The 20583-nt window shown below is 52.6% G+C and overlaps 1 protein-coding gene across 5 annotated transcripts in view; it reads left to right on the forward strand.

Annotated features, from left to right (window-relative positions):
* The window catches only part of LOC137424752 (uncharacterized), a 62985-nt gene that overhangs the window by 41660 nt on the left and 742 nt on the right, over positions 1-20583 (forward strand). For 2 of the 5 annotated variants that reach the window (XM_068112517.2, XM_068112519.2), the window contains exons 6-9: positions 8863-9080; positions 16965-17086; positions 18679-18767; positions 20193-20583. The exon at positions 20193-20583 is cut by the window's right edge and continues 742 nt beyond it. In XM_068112517.2, the coding sequence (XP_067968618.2) occupies positions 8863-9080; positions 16965-17086; positions 18679-18767; positions 20193-20373 (610 nt within the window). In that variant the 3' untranslated portion in view covers positions 20374-20583. The other 3 variants (XR_010983979.2, XR_010983978.2, XM_068112518.2) reach the window with 3 other exon arrangements.

Raw genomic sequence — 20583 nt, forward strand, 5'->3', positions numbered from 1 at the left:
TTGCTACTCCCAGTATTACGGACTCTGTACTTAATCAAGTAACATATTTAAGGAGCACACCGCTAGTCAATATTAAGTTCACATTAAAGCGCGGCGTTACGCGCGCTGCTTGTGAGCAAGGAGGAAGCGGACAAGCGGTAACATATAAACGTCTTTATTGTAAGACTACACTGTAACACTAAACTCCTCCGGGCTGGTCGCCCGGGGTATATCATGAGGCCACGCCTACCCCTCGGGCGTGGCCACCGCCCACTCGGTGCGTGGAATGATGTCACCACGCCAGTGGGCTTTTGTGTCCGCCACACGCGCCCCCCCAGAATTCCCGCGCACCTGGAGGGCCAGTTTGCGGGGCAGACGAATGACCCGGCCGAAGCGCCCCCTGGCGATCGGCGGCGTCCGGGGTGCAGGGATACCAGGTGGGATGCCCCTGGCTGCCCCTGGGATGGGTGCAGGACCGGGGGGGCGCCGTGGCGGCGGGGCTGGGCGGTGCCGGGGGTCCGCCCGCAGGAGGGCGGCCCCGACGTGGGGGTCGGGCCACTGGCGGTGGATGGTCCACATCGAGGTGGGCCGGCTTGAGGCGGTCTACCGAAACGCGGTCAGGAGTACCGCCGATGTCCAGGGTGAAGTGCTTCGCCCCGGTCTCCAGCACGCGGAAAGGCCCGTCGTACGGGGGCCGCAGTGGTGTCCGATGGGCATCGTGGCGGACGAAGACGTACTCCGCCGTGCGAAGCTCCGGGGCGACGTGCGTCGGTGGGTGCCCGTGGCATGCCGTTGGCACCGGGGCGAACCTCTGGGCGGTCTCTTGCAGAGCGGAGCGCTGCTGTGCCGCGGACCATGGTGCCGTGGAGTCGGGGAGGAACTCGCCCGGCACCCGCAGCGGTTGCCCGAAGACCAACTCCGCCGCGGATGCGCGCAGGTCCTCCTTGGGCGCCGTCCGGAGGCCCAGCAGGACCCAGGGGAGCCTGTCGACCCAGCCGCCGTCGCGGAGGGTGGCCCGGAGCGCGGCCTTCAATGAGCGGTGAAATCGCTCACACAGGCCGTTAGCCTGGGGGTGGTAGGCCGTGGTTCGGTGCAGCCGGACCCCGAGCCCCTGCGCAACCGCCCCCCAGAGCTCCGAGGTGAACTGGGGGCCGCGGTCGGATGAGATGTCTGAGGGGGCGCCGAACCGGGCGACCCAGGTGGCGATGAAAGCCTGCGCGACATCGGCCGCCGTTGTCGACGCCAAGGGCACGGCCTCCGGCCACCGGGTGGTGCGGTCCACCATGGTGAGGACGTAGGTGAAACCCCGCGAGGGGGGCAGAGGTCCCACCAGGTCCACGTGGACGTGGTCAAACCGGCGTTCCGGCACCGTGAACGGGGCCAACGGGGCCTGGGTGTGCCGGTGCACCTTGGCGCGCTGGCACGCGAGGCACGTCCTGGCCCAGCCGCGGACGGCCTTCCGGAGGCCATGCCAGACGAACTTGTCGGCGATCAGCCTTTGGGAGACCCTCGCGCCCGGGTGGGACAGGCCGTGGATGGCGTCAAACACCTGGCGCTGCCAGCCCGCGGGCACAATGGGGCGAGGACGCCCGAGGGAGACGTCGCACAAGAGAGCCGCGCCCGCGCCGTCGAACGGCACCTCGGTGACGCGGAGGCCCGTGACGGCGGTCCGCAAGGCCTGGACGTCGGGGTCAGCGGCCTGGTCCGCTGCCATCCGGGCATAGTCGATGCCGAGGTGGACTGCGTGGGCGACGGCCCGGGAAAGGCAATCCGCCACCGGGTTGTCCTTCCCCGCGACGTGCTGGATGTCCGTCGTGTACTCGGACACGGCCGAGAGGTGACGCTGCTGCCGGGCCGACCACGGCTCGGTGACCTTGCCCATCGCGAAGATCAGCGGCTTGTGGTCGACGAAGGCAGTGAACGCCCGGCCCTCGAGCAGATGGCGGAAGTGCCTGACCGCCAAGTGAAGTCCGAGCAACTCGCGGTCGAAGGTACTGTAACGGCGTTCGGGCGGGCGAAGCTGCCGGCTAAAGAACGCCAGCGGTTGCCAAGCTCCACGCACCCATTGCTCGTGCACCGCGCCCACCGCGTAGTCCGAGGCATCGGTGGTGAGGGCGATCGGTGCATCGGGCGCCGGGTGCGCGAGCATGGTGGCGTTAGCCAAGGCGAGCTTCGCGCCCGTGAACGCCGTGTCCATCTGCTCGGTCCAGGTAACGTCGCCTTTGCCCGGCTTACCTCGGAGAGCTTCGTGCAGGGGGCGCAGGAGCTGGGCGATACGGGGCAGGAACCGATGGTAAAAGTTCACCATGCCCAGGAACTCCTGCAGCCCTCTGATCGTGCGGGGGCGCGGAAACCCCTTCACCGCCTCCACCTTGGCCGGCAGGGGGACGGCGCCGTGCCTGGTGACACGGTGCCCCAGAAAATCGATTGTGGCGGCGCCGAACCGGCACTTTGCGGGGTTCACAATCAGGCCATGCTGGCCCAGGCGTTCGAAGAGCGTGCGGAGGTGGCGTAGGTGCTCTTCGCGGGACGCGCTGGCGACGAGGATATCGTCCAGGTAGACGTAGACAAAATCCAAGTCGCGCAGGACGCTGTCCATCAGTCGCTGGAACGCCTGAGCCGCATTCTTCAGACCGAAGGGCATGCGCAGGAACTCGAAGAGTCCGAATGGCGTGATGACCGCCGTCTTCGGGACGTCCTCCGGCCTGACGGGGACCTGATGGTAGCCGCGTATGAGGTCCACCTTCGAGAAGAAGGACCTGCCCGCCAAACGGGCGGAAAAGTCCTGAATGTGGGGGACGGGGTAGCGGTCGGGAGTCGTGGCGTCATTGAGACGGCGATAGTCCCCGCACGGTCGCCATCCCCCGCCGGGCTTCGGCACGATGTGCAGCGGCGACGCCCAAGCGCTCTCTGAGCGCCGAACGATGCCGAGTCGCTCCAGGGTAGCGAACCCCGCTTTTGCCACCGCCAGCTTCGTCGGCTCGAGGCGGCGTGCCCGGGCGTAGACCGGTGGCCCGACGGTGGGGATGTGATGGGCCACCCCGTGCTTGACGGCCCCCGCCGAGAAGGTGGGCCGCGTGAGGGCCGGGAAGCCGGCGAGGAGGCGGGTGAATGCGTCCGCTGCCGGAAGCGTACAGACCAACGTGGCCGGAACCGAATCGTTCGGCAAGCCGCTTGGCAAGCCGCTCGTTGAGCTGGGCAACGCACATGCGAGCGAGCTGAACGTCTCGGCCTGGACAAGCCGTCTGCGCTTGACGTCGACCAGGAGCCCATTAGCGCACAGGAAGTCCGCGCCAAGCAGTGCCATGGGCACGTCGGCGGTGACGAACCTCCATCGGAAAACCTGCCCTCCAAACCGCAGAGAGAGAGGCAGCGTTTTCCGTACGTACGGATGGGCGTCCCGTTCGCGGCAAGCAGCGCGGGGCCCCCACCCGCGGCGTGCTTGTCTGACGTGCCGGCGGGAATGACACTCACCTGTGCTCCCGTGTCGCACAGGTAACGGCGCCCGGAGAAGGTGTCCGTTATGAACAGCAGGCTGCTCGAACGGCCGGCGCTCATCGCCATAATTGAGCGCCGGCCCGGGCGTTTCCCGACCCGTTGAAGGAGCACGGCGGATGACACCGCCGAGCTTCGTGGCCGAACTTGGCGTGGAACCAGCACCAGGTGGTGGAGCTGGAGGAGTGCGGCTGGCTCCGCCAGGCCGGTGGAGTCGACGGGTTTCCCCGCGGTGGCGGTTTTCGCCGCGGCGGTGGGCGGGGCGTGGCGGCGTTCACGAGGTGCGTATCAGCATGCTGCCTAACCACAGCGTGCTGTAGAAGATGATGCTGTGGAACATCAGCGTGCTGTAGAAGATGATGCTGTGGAACATCAGCGTGCTGTAGAAGATGATGCTGTGGAACATCAGCGTGCTGTAGAAGATGATGCTGTGGAACATCAGCGTCGAAGGCCGTGACGGCCACGCCAACGCTCGCCCGCGTATCCGAAGCGGCGAAGTACTTGTCCGCCTCGGCCGCCAATGCTCGGGGTTCCGTTAGCCCGGTCCCGGCCAACGCGAGGCGAACCTGCGCTGGAAGTTGGCGACGGAAAAGCGCCCGGAATAGCGAACCGGGGGCTTCGTCGCCCAACAGTGACAGCATATGGTCCATTCGGACCGACGGGCGCGTCTCACCGAGCTCGGGGAGATCCAGGAGGCGGTCGGCCCGTGCGTCGTCCGTGAGGCTGAACGTGGCTAGGAGTAGCCGCTTGAGTGCCTCGTACTTGTGGCCGTCCGGTGGGTGGCGAAGGACGGACACAACTCGAGCGGCCGTGCCGGGCCCGAGGGAGGCGACGACGTGGCAGTAGCGCGTGTCATCGCCGGTGAGGTGCCGAAGCTGAAATTGGGCTTCGGCCTGGACGAACCAGACTTCGGCCTGAGCCTCCCAAAATTCCGGAAGTTTGACGAAGGCGGCCATGGCGATGGCGTCGCGTGTGGAAGGATCGCTCCGGCAGATCCAACGTCGAGGGTCACCAGTAAAGCGCGGCGTTACGCGCGCTGCTTGTGAGCAAGGAGGAAGCGGACAAGCGGTAACATATAAACGTCTTTATTGTAAGACTACACTGTAACACTAAACTCCTCCGGGCTGGTCGCCCGGGGTATATCATGAGGCCACGCCTACCCCTCGGGCGTGGCCACCGCCCACTCGGTGCGTGGAATGATGTCACCACGCCAGTGGGCTTTTGTGTCCGCCACAACATGATATTTAACTGTTCTTTGCAAAATATTGTTGAAGTTGTAGCGGTTACCGCTGGATGTACATAATCGCCTTGCACCGGCCAGAACACGGCCAGACGCGCCTCTCCCGGGCATGCCCGGACTCACTGTTCCCGGGCACGCCCGAACCTCCCGGGCACGCCCGGTCTCGTCTTTCCCGGGCATGCCCGCTCTCGCCTTTCCAGGGCTCGCCCAGAGCGTCCGGGCATGCCCGCTATCGCCTTTCCAGGGCTCGCCCAGAGCGTCCGGGCATGCCCGCTATCGCTTTTCCAGGGCTCGCCCAGAGCGTCCGGGCATGCCCGCTATCGCCTTTCCAGGGCTCGCCCAGAGCGTCCGGGCATGCCCGCTATCGCCTTTCCAGTGCTCGCCCAGAGCGCCCGGGCACGCCCAGCCTCGACTTGCCAGGCCGCAGCCAAACACGCCCGGGCAGGTCCAGACTCGCCTTTCCAAGGCTCGCCCTTGATACCCGGGCATGCCCGGTATAGCTTTTGCCGGACAAACTTCCCGACATAAATGTGTATATATATTGTTGCCCGAAAAACGGGCTTGTCAGAATACCTGAGCTGTTTTGTTTCAATAAAGCAACTCGGACGAATTCCGTCTTTGGTCGCGTCAATTCTTTCGACTCGCGTTGGAGCGCAGTTCCTTCATTGGTGACCTACCAACATGGATACGGCAGTGACGCTTAAACTGCCTACCTTCTGGGAGGCTCACGTGGCTGTTTGGTTCGCCCAGGCGGACTCCCAGTTCGCCCTGCGAGGCATCACCGCGGACGACACCCGCTTCCACCATGTTGTGGCGGCGCTCGGTTCCGCCACCGCGGCCCGCGCCTTGAGCCTCCTCCAGCACCCGCCAGCTGCTGACAAATACGACGCGCTGAAGACGCTCCTCCTCGGTGCTTTCGCCCTCTCACCGGCAGCACGCGCACGGCGCCTGCTTGACCTGCCCGAGCTCGGCGACACGCGCCCGTCCGAGCGCATGGACTATATGCTCTCGTTGCTCGGCGAGCACTCTCCGGCATTCCTGTTCCGGGAGCTGTTCCTCCGTCAGCTGCCTAACCCGGTACGCCTCGCCCTGGCTGGCACGTTGATCACGGATTCCCGCGCCCTCGCCAGGGAAGCCGATAAGATCTCCTCGGCGGGCCAGCACATCGGCGCGGTTACCTGGAGCCCGCCGCCGTCCGAGACAACTCCCACGACGCCCGAGCGCCCTGCGCGGTTGGAGGCCGAACTGCCGGTGCAACTGGCGGCCGCCACGCCGCACCGCCCGCTTCCGACACGACGGCCGGGGCCTCCACCTGACCGGGCGTGGTGTTATTACCACGCCAGGTTCGGACACAAGGCTCGGACGTGCCGGCCCCCGTGCACTTTCGGCAGGTCGGGAAACGGCCGGGCCAGCGTTCATTCCCAGCCAAGAGCGCCGGCCACTCGGGCAACTTGCTGTTTATTCGGGACAAAGCGTCTGGACGGCGTTTCCTGTGCGACACCGGCGCCCAACTGAGCGTCATACCTGCCTCCGAGCAGGACAGGCTGGACGCAGTTTGCGGCCCCTCTTTGGTCGCTGCTAATGGCTCGGCCATACGCACTTTCGGCCCACGCGTCGTCACCCTCTGCTTCGGCAGCCAGCGCTTTCAATGGACTTTTGTTACCGCCAGCGTCCCCGTGGCTTTGCTGGGCGCTGACTTCCTCTGCGCGCACGGGCTGCTGGTCGACGTCAAACGACGTCGCCTTGTCCACGCCGAGACCTTCAGCTCCCTGGCGTGCACAATGAGCAGCTCCGCGCCGACCGAACTGGCGTGCGCCCTCCCGGCAACGAACGAGTTCGCTCGCCTGCACGTGGAATTCCCGGCCCTCACGCGGCCGACGTTTTCGGCCGTCGCGGTGCGGCACGGGATCGAGCACCACATACCCACTACGGGCCCGCCGGTCTACGCCAGGGCCCGCCGCCTCGACCCAGCCAAGCTCGCCGTGGCAAAGGCCGAATTCGACGCGTTGGAGCACCTCGGCATCGTGCGGCGCTCCGATAGCGCGTGGGCCTCGCCACTGCACATCGTGCCAAAGCCGGGGGGTGGATGGTGCCCGTGTGGCGACTACCGCCGTCTCAATGACGCTACCACCCCCGACAGGTACCCGATCCCGCATATTCAGGACTTTTCCGCCCGTTTGGCGGGACGGGTCATCTTTTCGAAAATTGACCTGATACGGGGCTACCACCAGGTACCTGTCCGGGCGGCCGACGTCCCGAAGACGGCCGTCATCACGCCGTTCGGCCTGTTCGAATTTTTGCGGATGCCGTTTGGCCTCAAGAACGCGGCCCAGGCGTTCCAGCGCTTGATGGACGGCGTGCTGCGCGACCTGCCGTTTCTTTTCGTCTATCTGGACGACATCCTCGTCGCCAGCACGTCCCGCGCCGAGCACCTCCTCCACCTCCGGTCGCCTCAGCGAGCACGGCTTAATTGTCAACCCGGTCAATGTGTAGCGGTTACCGCTGGATGTACATAATCGCCTTGCACCGGCCAGAACACGGCCAGACGCGCCTCTCCCGGGCATGCCCGGACTCACTGTTCCCGGGCACGCCCGAACCTCCCGGGCACGCCCGGTCTCGTCTTTCCCGGGCATGCCCGCTCTCGCCTTTCCAGGGCTCGCCCAGAGCGTCCGGGCATGCCCGCTATCGCCTTTCCAGGGCTCGCCCAGAGCGTCCGGGCATGCCCGCTATCGCCTTTCCAGGGCTCGCCCAGAGCGTCCGGGCATGCCCGCTATCGCCTTTCCAGGGCTCGCCCAGAGCGTCCGGGCATGCCCGCTATCGCCTTTCCAGTGCTCGCCCAGAGCGCCCGGGCACGCCCAGCCTCGACTTGCCAGGCCGCAGCGAAACACGCCCGGGCAGGTCCAGACTCGCCTTTCCAAGGCTCGCCCTTGATACCCGGGCATGCCCGGTATAGCTTTTGCCGGGCAAACTTCCCGACATAAATGTGTATATATATTGTTGCCCGAAAAACGGGCTTGTCAGAATACCTGAGCTGTTTTGTTTCAATAAAGCAACTCGGACGAATTCCGTCTTTGGTCGCGTCAATTCTTTCGACTCGCGTTGGAGCGCAGTTCCTTCAAAGTCACATTTTACTTTTTTTTTTTTTTTTTGTATGCATAGTCGAGGTGTTGGTGTAACCCCTGGTGTTGGCTTAGCGGTTAGGGTGCCGGCTTGGGATCCTAGGATCCTGAGTTCGAATCCGGGTCGATCGCTGAATTAACACCAGGGGGGTTGACTCAGACTGTCATCCTTCCGAGGTCGGCAAATTGAATACCAGCTTGCTGGGATGAATGATCCCGGTGTGTACCCCGGTTTAGAATAGGTACACCGTATCCCTGCTCATCATAAGAGGTGACTAAGGGTTGGCGTCAGGAAGGGCATCCGGCCATAAAAACTGCCTCAAAAAGGGAACCATGAGGTCATGGGGCCCACAAGGCTAACCCCTGCTTTAGCGGGGAAAAATGGCCTCAAAACGATCATTCATATTTCATATTCAGTCGAGGCTTGTGGAAGGGCTATAATTAATACACTGAATGGATGAGGATGTAACACGACAAAAGGAACAGTGAGAGAGGGACCAAATGCAAACAGCAGAGTTGAAGGCCAAGATAGTGGCAGACTTGGACAAACAATAGGTGTGGAGAGGGAGGGGCAGGAGAGGACACATGGGGTGGGGTGGACAAGATGGATGCAGAAGGAAATCTCAGGAGGGAAAACTGGAAATTTGGAAGGAGGAGGGATTAACGAGGGTAAAAGTAAAAATGATCATGGGTCTGAACGGGGGACAATCTGAGGTGGTGGTGAACAGCTGTCTTGAAGACCCGGAGGGGAGAATGAATTTGAAGAGGATGTGGAAGTTGGTTCCACAGGTGAGAAAAAGAGGAACGAATGAGTGAAGGTGAGCAGTGAGCCTGGAAGTTTGGTTGAAAGTGACAGTTCCATACAATTCACATCACATGTGCCGAGGTACATACTATTGCAGCTAGAATAGTCGATTTAATGTCTCCCAAAAGCAGCAGAATGATGCTTTTCGTATCAATGTAGTGATGCCACATATTGGGAATAATGGTTACCTTGTACAATGCATGCAATGTACTCTTATTTTCCAGTGATACTTATCAGTGGCAAGATTCAGAGCACGTGACTGAAGGAGCAGAGGCAGCCTGCAATTCACATCCTGATGGAAACCTGATACCTGATTCACAAACAGTCCACATCAAGCAGCAAGTTATTGATATCCTATTTGATGAGCTTTGGCAAGGCTTGCTGGAAGTACGAGGGGGTCTTGGCGAGACACTCGGTGTATTCATGAGAGCGTTGATGACAGGTAAGATGAATAATTTTAAGAAACATGATGATACAAGGAAACAAAATCAGTTTAAGGGGCTGTAGTCACTATTTTGTCCCCCTCATCTCCTATTTTTTCTTTCCAAGTATACTGGATGCTATATGATCTTTATAAAGAACTAGCAGAGGTACCCGGCTTTGCACGGGAGTGGGAGGAGGAGGGGAGGGGGAAGAGGAGGGGAGGGGAACGGGGGGGAGGGGGGAGGGGAACGGGGGGGAGGGGGGGAGGGGGAAGCGGGGGAGGAGGAGGGGAGGGGGAAGAGGAGGGGAGGGGAATGGGGGGGAGGGGGAAGGGGGGGAGGGGGGGAGGGGAAGGGGGGAGGGAAGGGTGCGGGGGTGCCCAGGGGAAGAAGGGCCCCTCCCCTCCCCCTCCCCCCCCTTTCCCCTCCCCCCCCTCCCCTCCCCCTTCCCCTCACCCTCCCCCTCCCCCTCCCCCTCCCCCTCCCCCTCCCCCCTCCCACCTCCCTTCCCTTCCCTCGTTCCCCTCCCCTTCTCTTCCCCCTCCCCTCCTCCTCCCCCTTCACACCAGGGGGGTTGACTCAGCCTGTCATCCCACCGAGGTCGGAAGTCGGAACTCATTGTCGTCAAATAAATGTAGCCTGTATGTTTCACTCTTTGTCACATGCCGTTGGTCCCATGTCAATCGGATGAAGTTGAAAAAGTAACGTTACGAAGGTTCTCTGGGACGTACTGATTCCGAATAATGAAGTTGAAAAATTAACGTTCCGAAATACGCTAATTACGCTAACAGAAGCGCTGGAGGGAGCACTGCGCTCCCTCCCTTAGATTCCCTCCCTCTTCTGCTAGCGCTAATTACGCGTAACACACTAATTTTAAAACCCGAAGTTTTTTTAATTTTAAGGTGTGCTGTAGTCAGAAGCGCTAGAAGCGCTGCGCTCCCTCCCTTCGAATCCCTCTCTCTTCTGCTAGTGCTAATAATACGCTAATTTTAAAACCCGAAATTTTGTAAATGTTTATGTCTCCGTGACATTCCTGGGACCATCCCGAGTCGAACAGTACTTTCCGCTCGCAAATCCGTCCACGGGTTCTCGAGATCTTAGAGATTGTAGATACATAGATCAGGATACAGCTCCCTCCCTTCGAATCCCTCTCTCTTCTGCTAGCGCTAATTACGCGTAACACACTAATTTTAAAACCCGAAGTTTTTTTAATTTTAAGGTGTGCTGTAGTCAGAAGCGCTAGAAGCGCTGCGCTCCCTCCCTTCGAATCCCTCTCTCTTCTGCTAGTGCTAATTATGCGTAATACGCTAATTTTAAAACCCGAAATTTTTTAAATTTTTATGTCTCCGTGACATTCCTGGGACCATCCCGAGTCGAACAGTACTTTCCGCTCGCAAATCCGTCCACGGGTTCTCGAGATCTTAGAGATCACACATAGATCAGGATACAGACACAGAGGCCAACTCTACTTTATATATATAGAAGTAGTTTTTTTTTTTTTTTTTTGGATACAAGTTCGAGGCTCGTGAAAGAGCTAACATTAATCACACAAAAAGTCAAACCGACACATAAAACACAAAATAAGGGGAGCGGTAGACAAGATGGGGAGAGAGGGAGAAGGACACAAACACAACATTTGAGAGCAGGGACATTGAGAGAACTGTGGGAGGGAGAGGGCTTGGGGGGAGGTGGGAGAGGTATAAAACTTATGAACACTGCAAGGACTTCCAGGAAAGAAGTTGGAATTTCAAAAAAAGTGTATCTGGGGTGAATGAGCGGGGGTGGAAAAGATCAAGGTTTTGGATGGGGGAAGATAAGAGATGGTGGTGAACAGCTGTTTTAAAGACCTGGAGGGAGGAGTGGGATTGAAGGGAGTGGGGGAGTTTGTTCCAGAGGTGGGAGAAAAGGGGAATGAAAGAGTGAAGGTGAGCAGAGAGCCTAGATTTTGGCAGTTTAACCATAAGTGGGTTGCAGGCAGATCTTGTGTCGACCTGTAGGAATATTTGGGGGACAGAGCACAGAGCGAGCTGGGGGAACAAGGCTGGAGAGGAGTCGGTAGAAGACAGAAAGACCACCAACCTACCTGCGGTGAGTGAGTGAAAGGCCCTCAGAGTTAGCTTCATCGCAGGAGATTCCAATGATTCTGAATGCTTTGGTTTCAACAGCGTGAAGCCGAGCTAGGTGTGAGGCAGGAGCACCGGCCCAGAGGGTGGAACAGTATTCCATTGAGCTGTGGATGAAAGCCTCGTATGTGTTGAGGAGCTAAAAATGTTGACAAAATTGACTAAAAGTTGACAAAATGCTGATGTCTTTATAACCCATTTCTTCTGTGAATTTCTCTGATAGCCCATTGAGACTGGAAGATAATCACATCATTCTCAAGCAAACAGCAGCTTTTTGTCATATTCCTAGGTTAATAACCCATCAATATTAATTTCATTACCTCCGCCACCGAATGTGGGTAGAGGTTATGATTTCCACCCCTGTCTGTCTGTTTGTCTGTCTGTCTGTGAACAAGATATTTCAAAAAGTTGTGGACGAATTCGGATGAACTTTGGCAGAGAGGTAGTGTATGTGACAAGGACGAAATAATTAGATTTTGGTGAAGATCCGGATCCAGCTAGTATAATTTTTAAAGTGATTCTTCCCCATTGAGTGATTGTACTAAAAACAATATATAGCAGGATATCTCAAAAAGTTATGGACGGATTTGAACGAAACTTGGTGGACAGATTGGGTATGTGACAAGACTGAATTGATTCGATTTTGATGAAGATCAAAATATGGATTCGGATACGAGGATTATTTAATTTTTAAAGTGATTCTTCACCATTGAGAGATCGGGTGAAAAGCGATTATATAACATGATATTTTAAAAAGTTGTGGACGAGTTATGTATGACTAAACTTGGTGGATGAGTTGGGTTAGATGACAAGAACACGCGATTAGATTTTGGTTCAGATCCGAATCCAGATCCATCCTGTCAGTGGATACAAAATATAAATTGTTCGGCCTAGCGGAGGTATGCGCTCTACTGAGTGCCGTTTTAGTTTCATTTTTTGTTCATTGCTCCGCCTCATTCAACACGAACATTTTCATGACTTTGGATTTCCCAAGCAGGATGGGGAATTGGGTATTGAGTTACTCGACATTGTGTAAGCATCTCACCTCAATTAAATTCTGGTTCCTTAGTCCTCCATTTTAATAAAATTTAAAGTTGATGATGATGAATGAGCAAAAATGACAAAGGGTGAGCAACTTTTGACAAACTCTGCAGAACAAGCAGATATTCAATCGATTTGAATCATGCACTGTGAAAAAAAGGCTGGAATAGACCTTATGCAGTTGATGACATGGGATCAAGTGACATTTGTTTATGCCACCATTTTGGATATTCAGCCAGCACTGGAGATCATGCCCTTGTTTTTGATTACTCGATGTCAGAATTAGACTGAATTACCTAGACAACGTATTCTCAAACCCTCAATTATGTTGCCACCATCCCCTGGTCTGGTTTGAGACTGTGTGGAAGATGCGAGTTTCGCTGCTCCATTTATCAGCCAAATTCAGCTGATAGGATCAATTAAGCCCCATTGTATGCCCATGCGGCATTCAATTGAAAATATTTGTGACCACTATAACTTGTGAACTTCTGGAAAGATTTGAATTTGGCACAAGTATGGAGTATAATAGAAAGATGAAATTGCTACTCATTGGGTTCAAAAGATCAAAGGTCATGTACCCTCTGAAAAAAAGTTTGCAGCCCATAACTCAAGTTAGATGTATCTGATGTTGTCTCTTCCACTTGTCTCTCTTTTTTCTGTCACGCTGTCTCATGGGACCTTTATTGTTTGATGTGACCTTTATTACCCGACACTCGTGGAGCGAAAAGCAGGGTTTAGGCGATCGGTTGCGTACGTGCGTGCATGTCTGCATTTTCAAAATTCATTTTCTTGGCAACGGTTGGTCCGATTGACACAAAATTTTACCATAGGAACACCACTGCCTGTATAATTTTTTTATTCACAATTATGACGTCATACGGCACGTGGTACGGGTGCCATCTTGGAAAAACATTACATCTCTATATCTCCGAAACCACTCCATGGAAAAAAATTGAAACGTGGCTCATTGTCAAGCACTCCCCATGGGGAGTAAGATATTGTTGCGGCTCTGTCGCCGGCCTTCTCCCCTTACCAAGGGGGGATTAATCCCCTTGTCTTTACTGACCTGGCGCGACCCGAGACCTATTACGTCCCTTCCGGACAGCGCTAAATAGGGTTTCGGGACCAAATTCGCTGTTACCTAAGTACTAGCGCTGCCCTGGAAGCGAGGGAATAAGCCTCGCACGAACCACGTGTGATGGTGATACGCCGAGCGGTTTGCATACACGTGATCCGCGCTATTTATAATTACTAGACCCGATTGGAGCGATCGTATTCGTACCACGCTTAGTCAATGAAGAAATCACAAAGGCGATCGAATTGGAAAGAAAAGGAAGAACAAATTGGTTTAATTATTACGCACGTATTTACAGCACAGGAGGAAGAGACACAGAGCAATCCTTATACAGTCTCATACTTAATACCCCAGGACAACGGGCCCGTCTGACACACACACTCACACGGGGATTGCAGATGGGCAGGATGCTGTTCAGGCCGAACGCACCGGCTTGGTCGTCCAGGATCGGCCCCGTCTCACTCTCCACGGTCCCCGGCACGCGGCACGTTCCGCGAAGATGAAGGTAGGCGAAGGCAGGGACTCGTATCGTGTCGCTCAAACAAAGCGGGTAATCTCGGAGTGAACTGTAGAGGGCGGACTTTGCGCGGCTGGTGGTTACTCAGCCGCGTTCACTCGCTTTGGCCGAACCGCGTGAGTTATCAACGCCCTGTCTGCGCCCACGTATTCCACGTAACAAAGTTCATACAGTGCGAAGGATCCTTTCCAAGCGCGTCTCATTAGAATCCTCCCATAAATTCCGCACCATTTCAGCGCACCTCCCTCGATAACTCTCAAGTCCTTCCCTCTGCGAGTCCTTCCCTCCACGAGTCCTGTTATCAAGCTCCCTCTCTGCAAGTCCTTCCGAGGGCTTTTCGCATCGGGTTATATATGCCATGCCCTTCGAGCTCTCTGGAACTCACCAGACGCTCTTCACCACGCCCTCTCACGCCATTCCGCTCGAGCTCTGATTGGCTGGTTCATTCTTACCGTCCCCACTGCTGCCGCGCCGAGCTCAACCCTCCTTCACCTTTCGAGGCCCTGCCTCGTGTTAACTTGACTAGTGGATAGCCAAATGGGACGCGGGATGGATTGCGCCCATAGAGGTAGAATGGAGGTCGGAGCAAAATGATTGGAGGGTCTATTCTCCTGTCTTTACACAACGCAGGTACTAAGAGGGGAAATGGCCTATTCTTACACATACTAAGACATAACTATACTACAAATGGGCCTATATGTTGCTTGTGTGACTAACTATGGGGGGCAAACCTTTAACATTTATTGACTTCAATGTGCCAATCTCAAAACCGCAGCAATATGTTAACGATGATGTCATCGGTGCCTTTATTATTATGACGTCATAATTCGACAAGTACATCGCTTGATCTGATCAGTACGAAAAAAAAAATCTCTGCAACTGTTAATCCGATGGACACGAAAGTTTCACCACAGGAGCGCCTCCTCCGGTAGAATATTTTAATAATTATTATGATGTCATAGGTCACGTGGTACATGCACCATCTTGGAAAAATTGAAATGCATTGCAACTCTATATCTCCGAAACCGCTCCATGGAAAAAACTCCCCATGGTGAATAAGATACGTTAATGATGATGTCATCGGTGTCTTCGTTATAATGTTGTAATTCGACAAGTATAATGCTTCATCCAATCAGTATGAATTTTTTGTTCTCTGCAGCTGTTGGTCTGATGGACACGAAATTTTCACCATAGGAGCGTCGCCTCCTGGATAATTTTTAAAATGATAATTATGATGTCATAGGTCACGTGGTACAGACGCCATCTTGGAAAAACATTGCACCTCTGCATCTCCGGAACCACTCCATGGAAAAAAAATGAAACGTGGCTCATTGTAAAGAAGTCTGCATTGGGAATAAGTGTTGTTAACAATGACGTCATTGGTTCCTTAAGTATGATGTCATAATTTGACAGAGACAACACTTAGTCTGATCAGTTTGCAATTTCTTGAGCGTGATCTTCGCAACAATTATATTAGAGAATATAATTTTATGATGTCGTCGCTCACGTGGTCTGGCAGCCATATTGGATGAAAGAAAAAAAAACGTTCAAAAACAGAAGATTTGGCTCACACCAAGTTGACTGCGCAGGATAAGTATTCTATGAATACCATCCAGTTTTTTGATGTGCCCTTTATTTTTTGATGTGCCCTTTAACCCTTTTAGTACAGATGATGTCCAGTGCCGCAACCTGCGAAAAAGTTTTGTGTACGGATGACGTTACTTCACGTCATCGACTATACCTATAAATAGATTGTCAGTACATGGTTGCATTCCCGTAATGCCAAATTAATCCCGTACCGGGGGTATTTTTATCAAAAAAAAATCCCGTACTCAAAGGTTAATTGAGATCAAATAGTGGTTGACATCTGACACAGGTTGAGGTATATCCATTGATGCATTCACACTGATTTCTATTTTCTCATTGTCCCCCGTCGCACAGCGGAGCGAAAGGGGGACTATGGTTTTCCCCTCCGTCCGTGTGTCCGTCCGTCCGTCCGTCCGTCCGTGTGTGCGTGCGGGCGTGTTTGCGTGCGGGCGTGCGTGCGTGCATAAGCGAAGGACCGCATTCAAATTTGATGTGTGGGTGCAACCCACGTCACAATCCAAGATGGCCGCCGCCATGTATGTCTGATGCCATGTATGTCTGAACCTTGTGAGATGAATATCTTGAAAAATAAGCGAAGTACCAACTTCTAATCTGGTGTGTGGGTGTATCTAGGCATCAGGAAGAACGCTATTGAAAATTGGGTCGCCACGTCAAAATCCAAGATGGCCGCCTCCATGTATGTCTGACCCTTGTGAGCGAAATATCATATCATCGCATGTTTTCTGCGTCTTCCACTTTGTCAACTCACATCACTTCACCGACGGGGGACCTAGGCGTAACGCTTGTTTTTATTTATTTACAGGACCAGAGCTCATGGAGGAGCAAGGTTAAACTAACTAACATAAAGGGGATGAAAACGAACAGCATAAAAGGAAAGGGAGGAGGAGAGGAAACACTGAAACTAGCAAGTGAGATGGTTTGTTAAGGAAAGGTTAATAGGGTAATAAAGATTGTGGGACATAATTTGACATGAGAGATGGTGGTGTGCTGCTTGCTTTGAACTCTGGAGGAATGAATGAGACAGAACAGCCTCAGAACATGGCTCCATAGACCAGAGAAGTGAGGAATAAAAAGAGTTGAGGTGTGCAGACATCTTGGATTTTGGAAGTTTAATCAGGAGGGAAGAACAGAAAAACATGTGCATCCTGGATTAGATCGGGAGGGTCGGATGAGTGTGAGAGCAGAAGGAGCAATATTGGAGAAGAGCCAATAAAAAACCAGAAACCACTGACATGCCTGCAATATGAAAGCTTGTGTTTTGGCATCATCACAGGAGATTCTAAAAATTTTGAGAGCTTCCGATTCCACGGAATCCAGGAGAGGCTGATGGAATGCTGGAGCACCAACCCAGAGCGGAGAGCAGTACTGCATTGAGTTACGGACCTAAGCTTTGTAGACTGTGAATAGCTCTGATTTTTTCAAGGAAAGACTTGGATCTACTGAGGATGTGCAGTCTGTGGCTGGCTCTGGAGGCCAGCTTTGCTTTTTATTTTATGAAAAGTAAACTTTTTTTTTTTTTTTTTTTTTTTTTTTTTTACAGAGGCACATGGCACAGAATTTAGACTAGAGCAGAGGAGTAGGCCTCATGGTGAACAACCACCCATGAAGAACCTATCTCCTCAATCACTTTGTTTCACAGATGTGCAATCTCACCACTCACAGGTAAGGAAGGCATTTTGGTGTATAACTGCATTTACCTGTGTATGTTCATAGTTTTCCTTAAAGTGATGTGATTTATTGTGCCTGATATGCTTTAGATTGGGTAGGAATAAATCACCTAATCAATGACCCAAGGTGACTAGGATTTTCATAATTAACCCACATGCACTTCCATCTCCTTCCTCCTCTCCCCCCCTCCCCCTCTCCCTCCCCCACCCGCCCCACACTTTTGATTTTCCACCCCATCATAATTAATCCCCATCTTCTTGATTAAGTGAGAGCTTCTTCTGTTTCAATTGGTTCATCTGATCATAAGCTTCTGAATGTCAACATCTCTCTGCCTATTTTCAGAGAGCTGGCGAGTCTGGCATTTCACTTAAGCAGATTGACAGGGACTGCAAGCAGCCATCTCTCACCAGGACTGGTCTCTCACATCTACTGATCCTGATGTTAACTCAGCCTGGAAATTCTTCCACAGAAACCTGCTCTCTCTCATGCACAGATTCATCCCATCTCGTCTTAATTGATCCTACCCTACTTCCTGCCCATGGTACACTGAATCTTGTACTGAGGCAGTTGCTCTGAATCCACTTGCCTTCTCTTCCTGGAAGGCAATTCCGATGGAAGGAAATCTCCATGCATTCCAAAAAGTACACAGGTGTGTGTCCACTTTCAGATAGCCAGAAAACTACATCTGCCCAACCTCAAGATTGAATTTTCAAACTTGTCTTCCTCCTCTAAAACCTGGTGGTGCCTTGTGCAGTCTGCTGTATGCTCCCCTTCCATCCTTTCCCTCTATTCAAATGGCACCACAGCCAACTCTGCTCGTGAAAAGGCTGAATGCCTCAATCCAGTGTTTCCTTCCAAATGTTGTCCCCCCACAACACCCCACTCTCGGTTTCTATCATTCCGTGTCATACCCAACTGCTCCTGAACTCTGTGTCTTATGCAGCTGAGAAGGTGGAGAAGGTTCCTTCAACCCTCGACTCTGCTCCTGGACCGGACGGCAACAGCTGACGTGTCCAAGAAACCTACTCCACTGCTCTTGCACATCCTCCCTCTGCCATTTTCACCTAGTCTGTTCTTAAGTATCATGTTTGACCAAAGTAGTCTGTTCTTAAGGATCTTGTTTGACCAAAGTATTCTGTTCTTAAGTATCATGTTTGACCAAAGTAGTCTGTTCTTAAGGATCTTGTTTGACCAAAGTATTCTGTTCTTAAGTATCATGTTTGAATAAAGTAGTCTGTTCTTAAGTATCATGTTTGACTAAAGTAGTCTGTTCTTAAGTATCATGTTTGACTAAAGTAGTCCATTCTTAAGTATCATGTTTGACCAAAGTATTCTGTTCTTAAGTATCATGTTTGACTAAAGTAGTCTGTTCTTAAGTATCATGTTTGACTAAAGGAGTCCGTTCTTAAAGATCATGTTTCACCAAAGTAGTCCGTTCTTAAGTATCATGTTTGACCAAAGTATTCTGTTCTTAAGGATCTTGTTTGACCAAAGTAGTATGTTCTTCAAGGATATTTCAAACCGTCAATGGGATTTTGGAGTCGAGTTCACCGAGTTTTCTGACAATGTTTTCCATTTCTATTCAGGCAATTCGTACAGCGAGAGATATTCAAAATGATTTGAAAGAACTTGTACTTGTTCAAGCAAAGCCACTTCAGCAACGGCCCAGAACCATGTATGTATTATTCTGTGGAAACGTATGAATGCAAAATAATAGGATAATGCAAAGACCCCACATGTTTCATGCCAAACTATCGATGTTGATATTGAATGAAAAACACAGCATTTTTCTCTTCCTATGGAACACCTCACATTTGACCCTCTGCCTGTAAAGTTTGTTATCATTAACCACTTCTTCCTTTTTTATTCAAATTAAGGTCAAGGCTTATGCAGGGGGAAAATTATGAAGGAAAGTTGATGCCATGGTGTCCTTCGCGAAGAGGAGGCGAGCTTTTCCGGCACATGGGCCAAATTCCAAATTACTGCCCTAACCAGCAGAGGGCAGTGCCTGTGATGACAGTTTATAGCTGGGTCAGGATCCAAACCCAGGCTAGCCAGCTTAGAGCTTCGTGTGCGTACCTCAAGGCCATCCATCCTGTCAGCCCATTGTTATTGACTGAAACGTGGTTTGAACAGGATAAATGAATGGGAAATGCATTTAAGAGAGCTAAAATTTATGTCAGCAGTCCAATTCTGCTCTGTGGTGCATTCCAAAAGTTTTTGGGGGAAAACGGACTCAACCATAATCCATAAATGAATACTGTAATTGAAACGACGCCAAAAAGGGCTGAGGCACTTTTCCAGGCAAAAGGAGGGCATAACGATTATTGAATTTACAGAACCACCTTTAGACGCCATTTTTCCCTGCAGAGCAGGGGTTGGCCTTTTTCGGGCACCGTGGTCCCCTTTTTGAAGCGTTGTTTTATGGCCGGATGCCCTTCCTGCCGCCAACCCTGTTCTCGTCACCTTTTGCGACAAACACGGAATTTGAACTGGTACTCAATTTGCCGACCTCGGAAGGATGACAGGCTGAGTGAACCCCTCTGGCGTTAATTCAGCGATCGACCTGGATTTGAACCCAGGATCCTAGGATCCCAAGCCGGTACCCTAACCGCTAAGCCAACACCAGGCTAGATTATTGGGTACAAAAGTCTGAGTCCAATAACAAATATATTAAATTAGATATGATAACAAAGGAAATCATTATAATGTGAAATCAAAAGCACTTTCTCAGGATTCCCATGAACTCTTCAGGATAGAGTGACTTATTATAATCGGGAAAAATCAAATCAGTCTTTATATATAATCAATAGCATGTGTGACCCCCTTTTGCCTTGAGAACTGTCTCAACAACATTTGGGATTGATATAATGAGTGTACGGATATGTTTACTGGGTTCTGTTACTCCTGCCTTGCAGTCAGGATGATGTTGTCTCGGTTTTCAACTGTCTATGCTCTGATATTTCTCCTTCTGCTCTCTCAGTCCTCGAAATAAAAATAAAGTGGTGATTAAGCAACAGCAAGACCTATTCTCAAATTAGATCATTGTTGTTCATAACAAGTTTTTAAGTCTTACATGGATTTCTGATTTTACTCGCAGGCGACCAGGATGGAAAGACATGGGCAAATTCAGTCCTCCCAAAAAACCTTTGTTGCTTCCTCCCATCAACTCAGATAGCAATTATCCACCACTTCCTCTTATTCTGATGCATCAAAACCAGGTCCATCAAAGCAGCCCGAAAGAACCCTCAACAAGTCATGATACAGTAGACGACTCTTAAGATTAACAGATTCATTCCACAGACTTGTAAACGACCCTTTTATGAGAATAGTTAATATTTCAGTTTATATATGACTTGGTATAACTCTTTTATTTGAACGTGTATGGAAACTGATGATCACCGAACATCCAGCTTTCTATCATGGTACAGAGGTAGTTATATTTTATGTTCGGTGAATAGGTCACTATATGTATGAAGATGTGTGTATGT

This window comes from Myxine glutinosa, chromosome 4, assembly GCF_964187855.1.
Source record: "Myxine glutinosa chromosome 4, kmMyxGlut1.1, whole genome shotgun sequence".
Taxonomy (NCBI): Eukaryota; Metazoa; Chordata; class Myxini; order Myxiniformes; family Myxinidae; genus Myxine; species Myxine glutinosa.